The sequence below is a fragment of the Triplophysa rosa genome, linkage group LG22 (assembly GCF_024868665.1).
Source record: "Triplophysa rosa linkage group LG22, Trosa_1v2, whole genome shotgun sequence".
Lineage (NCBI taxonomy): Eukaryota > Metazoa > Chordata > Actinopteri > Cypriniformes > Nemacheilidae > Triplophysa > Triplophysa rosa.
Window position 1 is genome coordinate 14,199,873 of NC_079911.1, and position 13,674 is coordinate 14,213,546.

At 39.3% G+C, this 13,674-nt stretch overlaps 1 protein-coding gene across 3 annotated transcripts in view; it reads right to left on the reverse strand.

Moving 5' to 3' along the window:
* Window positions 1-2,849: 2,849 nt before the first annotated feature.
* The window catches only part of robo3 (roundabout, axon guidance receptor, homolog 3 (Drosophila)), a 123,238-nt gene continuing 112,413 nt past the window's right edge, over window positions 2,850-13,674 (reverse strand). For all 3 annotated transcript variants that reach the window (XM_057321164.1, XM_057321166.1, XM_057321165.1), the window contains exons 16-27: window positions 13,445-13,622; window positions 12,990-13,217; window positions 12,580-12,619; window positions 11,508-11,647; window positions 11,117-11,392; window positions 10,886-11,030; window positions 8,379-8,600; window positions 6,439-6,623; window positions 6,115-6,225; window positions 5,836-6,009; window positions 4,942-5,084; window positions 2,850-3,595 (exon numbers count right to left, since the gene is read on the reverse strand). In XM_057321164.1, the coding sequence (XP_057177147.1) occupies window positions 3,584-3,595; window positions 4,942-5,084; window positions 5,836-6,009; window positions 6,115-6,225; window positions 6,439-6,623; window positions 8,379-8,600; window positions 10,886-11,030; window positions 11,117-11,392; window positions 11,508-11,647; window positions 12,580-12,619; window positions 12,990-13,217; window positions 13,445-13,622 (1,854 nt within the window). In that variant the 3' untranslated portion in view covers window positions 2,850-3,583. The remainder of the gene's footprint in view (window positions 3,596-4,941; window positions 5,085-5,835; window positions 6,010-6,114; window positions 6,226-6,438; window positions 6,624-8,378; window positions 8,601-10,885; window positions 11,031-11,116; window positions 11,393-11,507; window positions 11,648-12,579; window positions 12,620-12,989; window positions 13,218-13,444; window positions 13,623-13,674) is intronic.

Genomic DNA, 13,674 nt, shown 5'->3' on the forward strand with positions numbered 1-13,674 from the left:
GCGGAGCGTTTGCCCCGGACCCCATGGGATCCGGCTGTCTGTCGGACCTCAGTGACCCAAATCTGCCCCGAGAAAGATTAAACTCAGGGGTCCTTCTGTTGCCTAAAGCCTGCGCTCCACAGGCACTGAACTCAAATCCAAAAGCAGTTTAGCTGAAACTGCGAAGAGAAAATAGCACTTGGAATTGTGCAATTGGTCAGGAATTGTGGAAATTACACTGTTGACTGCGTATATTCTAGAAGCTCTTACGGCCTGATGCGTCACTTTGTCTCGGAGCTGTAAACATTGCTCACTTACCATATAAGTGAGTCCTTGTACTTAGCTAACGTAGCTCGCTAACAACCCAGCAGCTGTGCATCTCTAAACACCAATATCGTTTTTCCGTCTCGAAAGAGCATTCAGGCATGTTAACCCGGTGTTCGTCGTAAAGCACGTTGACGTTGATTTCAAAGGCAAATGTCAAAGCCGCGTGTTTTACTAGCTTGTTTGAACACTGTCCTCTCGGTTTTAATGTGGCAATTGCATGCACTTTGCATACATTAAACGAACAAGAGGTTGAAGGCATCCATCTCTGCGTTCTGTAATTAACATGGAAATGGGAGAATGGTATTTTGACTGCGCTCTTGTCCCCTCCGGCCCTCCTGGGCGTGTCTCTTCTGACACACAGCTAATGAATGAACTAGTGATTTATGAGCAGAGGGCGTACACATAAAGAAGAGTCTCTTGTGTCTTGACTTCATGGGATGAATTCTGACGAGGCCTTCAAAGGTGAACGTCCTGATCTTTGGACCTCAGATATATATATGATTAAATGGCAGCACTTTAGAAGAGAAAGATTATTGGTGCACACTTGACATGATCCACCAAGATGCATTTAGGAAATGATACAGTAGGCCTACAATGTAGGCATGTGCCGGTGTCACAAGTATTTGTGAATGTTTTACAAAAAAGTATTTGGTATTAATGTGGTATTGAATTTTGTTACAAAAACTTAAATGTTGTCCTCTTAACAAGTTTGATATCGTCGAGGTCCTTCCAAAACCTCGGATATCCAAGTCTGCTGTTTTTCAGTAAATGGAAAAAAACACTGTTGTTTTTAAATGATTAACAGCCTACTGTGTTGTCAAAGTTGACAAGCACGTTTTAATACGTTTTATTGGTTAGATATTTGCAAAACCCAGTGACAAACATAAAGAGTGCCTGCCTAATTATAATAATGATTTATGGCAAAAAAGAAAAATGACAAAATATGGTGATACAAGGTTTCAGAAGGACAGCAGTGAAATGTTTAGTATTATTTGTATAATCAAATCATAAATGGCTTTCTTTATTTCCAATTAAAACATTTTTTTAAAGTTTGGTCCACCATAAAAAACTGAAATATTTAATTATAAAAATAATATAAGCAAGTAAACTCAAGTAAATAAAATGTATAAAGAAACAAACTGTTTTAAACATGTTCAAATCCAAGAGAACACAACTGTAATAAGAAATAATAAAAAATCCTTGAGAACATTTTCAACCAATATTTTCTGTGATGTTATGTTTTAGTCCAGATAAAAATGAACAAAATTTGACCTCTGTTTTACTATAAAATAATCCATGCTTTTATTATGCTTTAGTCACTTTCATTTAATGTCTGTTTCATTCAAACTCAAAACTTAGCCTTTTATGCACAGCGCACATGCAGTGTTAAAGCATGTAAATTTGAACCATGCAAAAGAAGCTGATGCGCATTCTTGAAATCAAAACAACTTACTGTATATAATAAGGTACTTCTAATTATTGACAATATTTTTAAGTGTACATGACAACAATATTGGATGTGTCCATTATCGTGACATATTGCATTATTGAAAACTAGCACGTCTCACACAAACGTGTTTTGACAACGTAACTTGACTGTTTGCATAGGCTACTGAATTTTGTGAACTCAGAACTCTGTAATTTGAGGACAGAATCCAGAATTCTCTTAAATCCTACCGTTCGTGAGGCTAACTTTATTTAGATCTCATACACCAATGTGATGACAGTAACTGCCTCTTGCCAAGAAAAATGTGTTCTTGGATCAACGTTCTTGGTGTCAACCAGTCATATTCTGGACAGGCTTTTAGGTTTCGGCTTTGGGCTTCATATGCCTCATATCCGCATATTCTTATTAACCTATCATTTAGTTTATGGTGTAATTAAAGCTTAGGGTTAAGAACTATGCCTGTCTGACAGGAACATTGTTCCAGAAACAACAATAGCTACTGATCTAAGAACAGCTCCTACTTTGCAAAGTCAGTCATTTGATGGTCACAATATACAGTAGTTCAGATTCAGTTCTCTGGAAGACCACCTAGATTCAGCACAATAATTTGACATTTTACAGAGATAAAGACCTGTTGTAAATTTTAGGTTCTCTTTCTCGCTGCTTTTATTCATCAAGAACAAACAGCTTTCCATTTTCCCATTTGTTTTCTTTATTCATTCCCTGCATTTTTTATCACCTCAAGCCCAACGTGTCTCAGGTGGGAGTGACTCTAACATTTCTACTTACCTCTTCTCAACTCATCTTACCCTCTTCCGGCTTTTTATCCAACTTGCTGTCCCCTTCTCCACAATTGGTTTTTCTTTTCTTCATTTCATTCCCCTGATCCCTCCCAGCTTCAAATGTTGCCCTGGAAGAGGTAATTTCATGCCCCTCAGTGGCGGCTCAGCCAGATGGAAGTAGCTGCGTGTTTTGCCGTAACCTTAGAGACAAAAGATAGTCTCCGAATAGACCTGACTGGAAATCGCACCGCATTTCTGCACAAAATACAAAAAAGTCATACAAAAACATATACAAGACAATACATGTATAGCTCAGCAAATGTATTTTATTTATACAAAACAACAAGGACTACCAAAAAGTTAGTCAAAGGAACATAATTTTGTTTTTTGAACGCAATACATTTTCATACTGTCTTCAAAACACTCCTTTAAAAAAAAGACAAGTACAATCTTTCAAAACAGTCGTCAAATGACAAACTCTCTTGGCTTTGAAAAGAAAGGGAAAGGAACTACATTCTCTGGTAAGTGTACGACGGGGATCCACAGATGGACGGCCAAAAGCGTTCCTCGGCAAGATTGTGAAACTGGCCGTCTAGCTGGCTGGTCAAACAACACGTATTGTGCTTTGTATTTTTTTGTTGTTTTCCAACACAACGTGAGTGCAATATTATTATGCTTTGAAATGTTCCTGTATACATTTCTACAAAAGAGGTTGGCACATTCAGACATTAACTTATCTATAATATTGAAGCTTTTTTCAACATGATTTCATTTCTTCTTTCATGTATAAATACAATATAGTCTTCTTTCCTTGCGTCCGGACCCCATGTAAAAAGCTTCAACGGATGATATTTACAGTGAGAGCGGGATGAAAAAACGCCCCATAAATAACAATAATAACAATAATTGACATAATCAAAAGTCCGAGATTCGTTCAGTGAGACGGCTGTACACTCGTCCTGTTCGCTTGGTTTCTTCTGCTCTGTTGAGGAATTACGCAGAACGGAGGGACGTTTGGGTCGAACGTTGTTCATCTCACAGCTTTCTCTTATCTCATCTCCTAGAAGATCAAAAAGAATGAAAAATCGCTTAGTTACAAGATGAACCGTGAATTATTAAAGCATGCACTAAAATAAACCTTCAACTGCTAGTCAGTACGACGGTTGTAAACGTAAAATGTATGATGGTCAACAGCTGGTCACCAGTTTTTTTCCAGCAGCTTAAATGTGGCCTTCATCTCTCAGGACAAAAGACAGACATGTCTATAGAAGCTTTAATGCAGCAGGAATGTCCATCATGTGACGTGACAAGATCTGAGAACTCGGAATAATGCCCGTCTGTGGGGCAGAGCTCCTCTCTCGTCTCCAGAACCTATGGAAGCTATTCACGCTTTCTGTCCGACTGGAAAGATAACGCTAACCACTGTGACAGGACAGGGAAACCCAAAACTCGCTCCCGGGGGAATGTATAGCTCTCTTTTATGTGGTGTTTCTTTTATGTTAAGGGGACGGAGTAACCTGAGAGGGGGTCTCACATCTAAAGAGACTCTTCAGTACGTATGGGGTGACCTCAGTCGGGTATTACCCAGTTCCCATGATAGAAGTTTTCAAGTGTGTGGGCAAAATACTGTTACAGTCACGACACTGGGTCTTAACAGAATTCTCTCTTTGAATCAACTGCTTATAAATGCGGAGTTTTTATGTGACACTTACGAAAAAAAGTATTCTATCTATAAAGCGATTTTAAAGCTGGATCTACTGTATTTTATAAAAACGATTTAAAGGTAAATTCAGGTTGTATGGGACATGTTTTGACATTCCTCTCAATATTAAAAAGCTGTCCCAACCAACCTGAATTCACCCACCTTTTCTGTAATATGCCTTTGAGAGCTTGAAAACTTTTTGAGTGATTTGAAATTGAAGACAAAACACTTTACAGACAAATCTGTTGTATCATCTCCTCTGCCATCAGTTTTCAGAACTCATTTTAGAGGAAATAGCTTACTGTCGACTCAAAGTATCAAGCTCCCCCCCCCGACACTTTAAAGAACACGTATATTATGTGCCGCATGGCCAGATGGAAGCAGTCTAGACTCATCCACACTTAGTCAATTCTGTCTCACAAACTGATAAGCGTTGGGAAAGACAAACGAGTTGACATGTTTGGAAGGTCATGTTTGAATAAGCTGGGCTAATGCTGAATATTTGGGATAAGATTTAAGATAAGGTTTAGGATTTAGCTGGAGGGGATTAAATCTTGCGCAAAGTGTAAAACGTGAGCTATTTTACGCTTGATGAGCAATTAATGAGTCACGGATGATTTGGCAAATCGTGTGCAAAACTGCACCCTTGGAAAAAATGAACACGTATCAGGAAGTAAAAAGCCATATTTGTTACACATTCTTACATCATTCCTCTTTCTGCCCGTTCCTTGCCCCCGTGATCCTGTTGACCCTCGTGATGATGAACTTCCTGTTGTGGAGCAGTTGCTGGACATCTGACCCCGAGACAGGAAGTTGGGCTTGTTGTAAGGAATTAAGTCATCCTCTACTGTGAGGCACACAAACAAATCCATAATCAGTCAGCTGTTTACGTAAGTGTATTGATACAATAGAAGGATGATTCATAAGTAACACAATGACAAAATACAGACCTTAAAGAGAAACTTAAAGGGATAGTTCACCCCACAATGAAAATTCTGTCATCATTTCCTCACCCTTTTGTAATTTAAAACCTGTATGAGTTTCTATCATTTTTAGAACACAAAGAAGATATTTTGAAGAATGTACCCATTCACTTCTATTGTATGGACACAAAACCAATGCAAGGAAATGGGTACCGCCGTGGTTCGGTTACCAACGTATTTCCAAATATCTATCTTCAGAAGAAAGTCATACAGGTATGAAATGACAAGCGGGTTAATAAATGACACATTTTTCGTGTTTGGGTGAACTATCCCTTTAAGACACTTGTATGAATGGCAATAGTTAAGAAAATATGAATTGGCTTACAGCTCAAGCACACATTTTAAGCAACGCTATTAACAAAAAGATGTTTGAATAATAAAAGTAACAGAATTCATCAGTAAAGTGGTTATGATATCACTTGAAAACGAAGTTGGAAAATCAATAAAGTAAATTGACTTCTGAGAAAAGGTCTAGCCACATTTATTTGCACTTAAAGATTTGTTCACCTAATGCAATGAAATTCATACACATGGGACAAAAACGCAATGAATATTGTTTATTTCATATACTGAAGGTCCCTATTACAACAGAAACAAAGCGTAAAGTTCTCTAACCATCTTTCCGTCTATGTGAAGAGTTTTTCCGATTGGGTGTTCCCTGTTCTCTCCTCTCCATAGAGGAATGAGAGCTTCCTCCTCTCTCCAAAGACGTCTGGCCACATTCGAATTCCCCTACATGGGCACAGTCAGGTTGATCCTCAGGAGGAGGCTCAGGAGGAGGGGGCAGATCTGCAGAGACACAACTACCGTGTTAGCCAGAAGAAGCAAAGCACTCCACAGCAGAGCAGATGATTAACTAACTTCATTCTGAGAGAGGTCTGCTCGATAACTCACCGCCCTGCAGTATATCTCTTCGGTATTGAACGCTCTTAGAGGCTTTCTTTTTCACTTTGGATTTCTGCCCGGGAGGCGTGTGCGCATTGTCTGCGGAGGGCCTCGCTCGACCTACAGGGACAACGTAAAACCACAGAGATGCAACTGAAACAGCTATTTTTTTTAAGCGAGTAGAAAAGCGTTTGTTTCATTTTGTATTTCTGCAAGTCATGTATTTTTCCACTAAAGAATTAAAAACTCTCGTGGCACATTTAAAGGAAACTGAGGCATTCTAAACAACAATGCTAATGTGTATGCTAAATGAATAAGCACACACACACACACCTGGTGTAGTGTTGCTAATGTTTTCTATGCTTTGGGCAGCGCCTTGGCTCAGGTCCCGCTTGTGTGCCGAGCGGTGTGGCACAGTGTTGTCACAGCACTCCCGATTGGCTGACAGGTTTGGGTTGGATTGGGTGAGGGGTGGGCTTGGTGCTCGTGGCACAGGCACTGGTCCACACGGCAACCGGCTGTTGGCAAGAAATATGTTCGATCAGTTAGAAAGTTTGACGGAATATGCACGAAAAAAGAAATTTGTTAAAATGTATTAAATCGAACATTCGCTCAAGATTAAACAACATGATCTTATAAAACACGGCCCAGTTGATGTCTAGCAGTAAGATAGATGCTGGTTTCATACAGCAAATATCTGCTCTGCGCCGAGGTTATATAATAAACATGGACTTGAAGAGGAATAAATTATTCATAAAACGTATTTTCTCGAGCAGGAACAAACAGTACAAGCATAAGAATTCTTCTTAGAGAATGAAAACAAATAAAGAATTCTGTTAATGATGATGATGATGTAACTGAAGAAGCCCAATTCCCTAATGGATGGCTGATATTGACAGTCTTAGAGTGAACACCGGCTTTAGAATATGTGCATAAATAAAGTAATTTATTCACCTCCAAATCAAATTTAAAAAGTAAAAAAAAATAAAGTTTGGAACAAGACTTTTTTTAGTTCACTTGTGCAGAACCTGGTTGAACTCAAAATGTCAAAAAATGTACTATGCTACTTTTAAGACAAAAATAAATGGTGAAATAAAGAGAGTCTAGGGCAGGGGTCTTCAACTACTTTTCTTTGAGGGCCAGATTCCAAAAGTATAAATAGGATGCGGGACAGTTTTTTGACCATATTCTCATTTCTTCTGTTATTTATTGCATTTTGTTCCTTTTATACTGTTTTTGTTGCTGTTACTTATAGGCCATATATTAAAACATGCACACAATATTGCATCCAGTATTTGTGCCTTTTCATGATATTCAATTAAAAGGGATATTGTCTTTTTAATTGTCTTTTATATTCCTTAATGCGTTACTTTACCCAAAAATGGCTACTAATTTACTCACCCACAGTCCTCCAGTACATCGAGATGTGGGTGGCATTGTTTTTTCAAGAAGATAGTTATGAAGATATTTGGTTGAATTAATTAAAGTTAAATCAATAAAAGTCAAAAACGCAAATACATTCAACACAAAAGTAATCCCTACCCCTTGTGACGTTAAATTAGCGTCTTATAAAGCGAGTCAATTGATCTGTGCAAAAAACTGAACGCTATTATCACATCTTCGGGTGAATACCAATCACATTCATGTGCCCCACGCACTTATAGGCCAGAGCCTTTGTATAGTGCGAGTTCTGGGGGAGATGAACAGCTGTTTTTCATAAATATAGCCATTATTCATAATGAATGCAGTAATAAAAACAACACCGTTTTCCCCTTATCTGAGACAACCATTCACGCGGTGTACCCTTCCTACAATTAGCCTACTTTCAAGGGCACGAAACGCGTTTTAGAACACGACCTATCGCGTGCGCAAACCGATTGCCTGTGGCTGTGCAATGCATTGCTGATTATAACGTTGTAAATAACATTAAGTTTCTTGAACTGACCGATCAAATCGCTTTAGAAGACGTAAATCATTATGAGCCGCGGGAATTACTTTCGTTTTGAATGTAGCAGCGTTTTGGACATTTAAAGATGTGGCGTCTCAGGAGGACGTAAATTTAAAGCACACCGTTCTTAAAGTCTCTCCACTTATTTGAAATGTTAAGGCAGGTCAGGAAAAGATGATTGGCGGGCCGCCAGTTGACTAGCCCTGGTCTAAGGGTTAGCTCCACATATTCATCTGTGGTGCTCCTGCGGCCAATGCAGGTTCGAGTCTGGCTGGTGTTATCACTAAATGTGACACAAAGATCAAAAGAATTGTTGCTATCTCACCGTGCTATCTGTGGCTGCTCGAGTTGGTGTAAGCGTGGTATATCGTGACAGTGGCTATCGTCTCTAGGAGATGGTGTTAGGGTGGCTGTGGACTGGTGGCTGTAGGAAGTGGTGGGTGAGGAGGCGTCTACTCTCGGAGGTGGAGCAGGACCGTCCTCGATCATACCATCCATCAGGTAAGTCCTCTCTGGGAGAGGAGGACACCAGTCTTCTTCATCTGACCTGTGTGAAAAGAGTTGCAACATCATTTCTGTGTATCTGACATCATTACGGTAACCAAAAGAGATATTCTTTTGAGAGACAAATTTTTGTCAAACATATACCGTACGTTTCCTGGTAGTAGAACTCACAAACTTTGTGTCGCTACAGCAACACTCTACCAATTTACACGAAGCTTCAGGAACACAAATTAAATCAAAATATTTGTTTTTCTTGCTTTCAGGTTTTTTTTCTATATGCTACTGAATTCATACACATAGCAGACAAATTTATGCAAATATACAGAAGAAATACAAATATCTACAATTATTAAACTTTTAGCACATATGCATTTACAACGCGTCTTCTCAAATATTAACAAGATACTGATGGCTCAAATTTGGTCCAATTAAAGGGATAATTCACCCCAAAATAATCATTTATTCACCCTTAAGTCATTCAAAACCTGTATATGGGTCTTTTATCTGTGGAACACAAAAGAAGATATTTTGAGAAATGTCTCAATGGCTTATACAGTGGAAATCAATGGGGTCCCGCATTGTTTGGTCACCAATGTTCTTCAAAATACATTCTTTTAACTCTTTAAGTGCTCTCTAGAATAAAAATGCTCTACTCTTGTACTACTTTTAATGAATTAGGGATGGCAAGTAGCTAGCTATGAAACAGAATAATTACATTTTTGGTTCACCTCGAGGAAAATGAATTTATCAAACTGTGCAAAACATGTGCTGCCCATCAGGCATGCATAAACTTTTCTTTTCTTTGCCCTTTTGACTTAAGAGAGTCAGTCAGAGTAAAGGAACGAATGACTTCATTTCTGTACTCTAACCAAATTCTGTACTGCTAAATCAATCCGTGCACACTCATTATGACCGCTCGGCTGAAAAAAATCACCGGCTCAGTGCAACCGGTGGCATATCGATTTCTGTCAAATCAGACAGCTTGGCCTCCAGATAACAATATGCGTGATGCTTCGGGTCCGGCAGGGCTAATCCAAGCAAGAGCAAGGGAAAATAAGTTAAATGCAGTGACATTTTGAATGACATTGCCTCAATATTCCGCCCCGGGCACTTTGAGGGCACATGACTGAAGTGACTGACACACACAGAATGCTCTGTACTCCAGCAAACGGACGGCTGTGAATACATTGGTCGCGCCATGCTGAGCAAAGGGGCGAGTTATTTAAGCAAGTTTAAATGCAATAGCACAGCCCATGTTCTTTTCCGAAGCACCTCAGGGCTGGCAGGAAGGTCAACCTCATTATCCGCGAGTGAAGTGCAAATTTTCAAGTTTGGCTGTTAGTGTGGATTTGCGTGCTAGTGCTGGAATAATGGTGTAATTCTGCTCAGAGGAAGAAACTTGAGACGGTTCTACCTGTGGCTAATGTGGTTACTGCGGGATGGCTGTCCGAAAGAGGCTGTCAAGGTTATCGGATTCGCAGATCGCACTGTAATCTGAGTCCAGGCTGGTTAACCGCTGAAGCAAATGTGCCTTTCTCTTGTTAGTGCCCTTGCGGGCAGTGGTTGGAGATATAAGAGCGTCTCTACCCGTCAACGCTAGTGCACATCTCACCGCCCGTGGCTGGGGCACTCTGAGGCTAATGCTGACCGCGCTCTCTGCTAACAAGAAACTAATACGATACAGGTAGAAACAACAGAAGAGTTAGCCATTTCATGTGGAAACACAGAAACAGGCCAGACTCGAGCGTAGCATGACGCTAACTTTGTTAGCCTCCAGATAAAACCTTGTCAACAGCAATAAAAGCTCTAGCTCTGCATTTGTAGATAATAATGAGATCTTTCCTGGTACAATAAGGACCTGCAAGTTTGCTTTTAAATTGTTTAGCAATGGTTGACACTTGACATGGAAAATTATGAAGTTAAAACGTCCTTGAGGCTAATTTGTAGGTATGGAATTGCAGCCCAAAATCTCCAAAAACAGTTTTTACGGGAATATGGGTACTGATAAATTATACAGCTTAAATTGTTTCAGCTCATAAATGCAAACTTTAAAAAGATTGCCAAGATTACATTTGAATAACAGATTTTATTATCAATAAACCCAGAAAACAATGGCTGTAAATGCAATTTCTGGACCTTAAATTATGCTAAAACTGGTCCAGCTAATATACATTCTGGAGAAAAAAGCGTATGCCTTTGCCAGTAAAGCAAGTGGTTCTTATTAACTGAATGGCGAGACTTCTTTTCCAAAGCTTCTATAATAAGCGTTTCTTTAATGTTCCTCAGCACTGCAGTGAAATTAATTTGGAAACTTTCATTAAACTTTACCCCATATCCTGGATTAGTTCGTTCTCATCCTCCTCTTCACACTCGTCCAGATCTCCAGAGGGGGGCGGAGGGGGCAACACTTCCATCCAGTTGAGCGAGGGAGTTTTCACTGCCTTCCCCATCAACTTCTGCTTTGATTGTTTTGCTGTAGGAACAGAAGGTGCAGTTTAGATTTTTGGATAGAAAATGGGATGCACTTTTTTTAAGACAATAGGTAAGAGATCTCTGTACCATTATCAGTCTTGGAGCGGTCTGGCTGCGCATACTGAGAGCTGGAGGTTCCAGGCTGAGTCATCCAGTGGCTGCCATCTTGTTCTGGACTGCAAGGAGTCTGGTTGGTGAAAGGCATGATGGGAGTACTGGCGTAGGGAGTGGTGTGTTGAGAGTATTGAGCGGTGAAGCTGCGCAGATCTTCGCTGGTGGGATCAATGGTGCTGTAGATGGGGCCTTCATTGGAGTCGGTGCTGTATTTCTCAGTTTGGTTCAGGTAGTTAGAGATTCCTGCTTCTGAGGAAACAAAGGGGAATGAATAAAGCTGAATAAATGGTGTGACCATTAAATGCATTTAAACAGTACAGGCAATTGGTCTTGATGCATAAATGTTTCGTAGCAGGAGTCTTACCATTGTAATATCTCTCCGGTGTGTCATGTTTAGATGTACAGCAGTTCACCGAATCTTTCCCATTGTGTACGAGGTTAGTAGTTGGCCAAGAGTCAGCTAGCCAAGGGTAATTTCCCATGTTAGCACCCAACATACCAGGCCTGCAAAAACAGACAATAATATTACTTTTATAGATTGACTACTATTACTATTATATTTACTATTTACTCTGATATATTTATTATCATAGTATTACTATTACATTTATAGTTAAGTATTATATTTACAATATTTACAATTATTATATTAATTATTATTTACTATTATACTTATATTTACTAGTATTACTATTATATTTATTATTATACTATTTACTATTATGGAACTGTTGTTCCAATTGCTTCCATTGTTTCCCTCATCTGTAAGTCGCTTTGAATAAAAGCGTCTGCTAAATGACTAAATGTAAATGTATTATATTTATAGTTACTTTTATATATTAACTAAATTTACTATTATATTTATAGTTACTATAGTAACATTTACTATATTTATTGGTATACTCTTTAATTTACTATTCACTATTATATTTACTATTTAAAGTAAAGATGCACCAATACAAAATTTCTCCACCGATACCAATTATTCCGAATGATATCTACCGATACCGATTCTGAAGATTAAATTAGAATTCCTTAACTTTCTGAATGTTATTAATTCATTTAATGACTATCAATACTGGGCATCAAACTGGCAATGTTTCTTAACATTTTCTATATACAGAGCACAAGTTCATTTCATTTTCCTGTCCTCTTTTGATTGACAGGATATATCGGCCCTGATCATCGGCTGTTTTTAAATTATCGGTATCAATAGACGATAGTATAAAAATTTGGTTTTATCGACCGATACTGATTATCGGTGCATCTCTAATTTATACAGTAGTTACTATTATATTTACTATTTACTACTATATTTATTATTTTACTATTTACTACTATATTTATTATTATACTATTTACTATTGTATTGATATTTACTATATTTAGATTAACTCAACAGTATTGACTTGCTTAAATGTAAAGGCATCCATTACCTTCCATTCAGTCCAGAACTTTCTCCATGTGGAAAACCAACTACAAAAGAGAGATCAAACAAAACCTTCAGAACAAATACTATGGGCATCAAATCAACTTGGAATGATTCTATTTCACTGTATCCCTAACTAAGGTTAAAGTTTATATGCTGACTGTGTAAGCCCACTGCATCTTCCACAACCTGGAAGGGATGGGAATTTAAACCCATGTCATGCAAATCACGCTAAACCCAGATTTTGTAGCACGTTTGAAACGCTACCGGTTTGTATAATTCCTTCAGAGAATCAGGGCTAACACAAAGCAGACAGCTCGTGTGAATAAACAGCACCATGGCTGGGCGGGATTGATCCCTTGTGAATTCCTCCTGTGTGTTGTGTGGTATACGTAACACCTGTGCACATCTGCATACCTGCAGGTGTGTATGCAAAGGACGCCGTGTAGTGGCTGAGCTCTTTCCTCTTCTTGCGTCTGCAGTAAATCCACACGCTGAATCCCATAAGGATTACCCAGCATGCACCGCCGATGCCTGCGATGAAAGCCGGCTGCTTCACTACATCTGTGATCTGCTCAGAAAGACTGACGTTCTCGTCGGATTCGCTGCCTCCACCTGTGACTGCGGGCTGCTCTGCGGGCAATTCTGGAGAGAAAGAGAGAGAGAAACGCAGATCAGAGGGTTACTTTCAAACTGAATGTCTTAATACCATCCAACGTGTTGGAAAGAATCAGGAACTTTAGTCTCATAGCAGCTGTTTTAAAAAAAAAAATGTACAAGAGAACGTACAAGTTTTGTACTACTTTTCTCAGCAAGACTTGACTAAACAAGCTTTTCATTGGTTGGTGGTTGATGTTTTAGCAAGCACTTACTGATAAGCACAGACACGGGCTGACTGTGGGCGCCCACCCCTGCGCTGGTTACAGCGGCCACCTCAACCTGGTACAACACGCCGGGCAGAAGTCCCTTTAACAAAGTGGTCAGCACGTTCCCGTCCACAGTCTGATTGATGTGATACCGCATCTGGGAGTCGTTTCCCATACACCAAACCTAAGGCGAGAAGAGATAAGGGTTTAGAAGCATCCTGACCATGATTATGTTT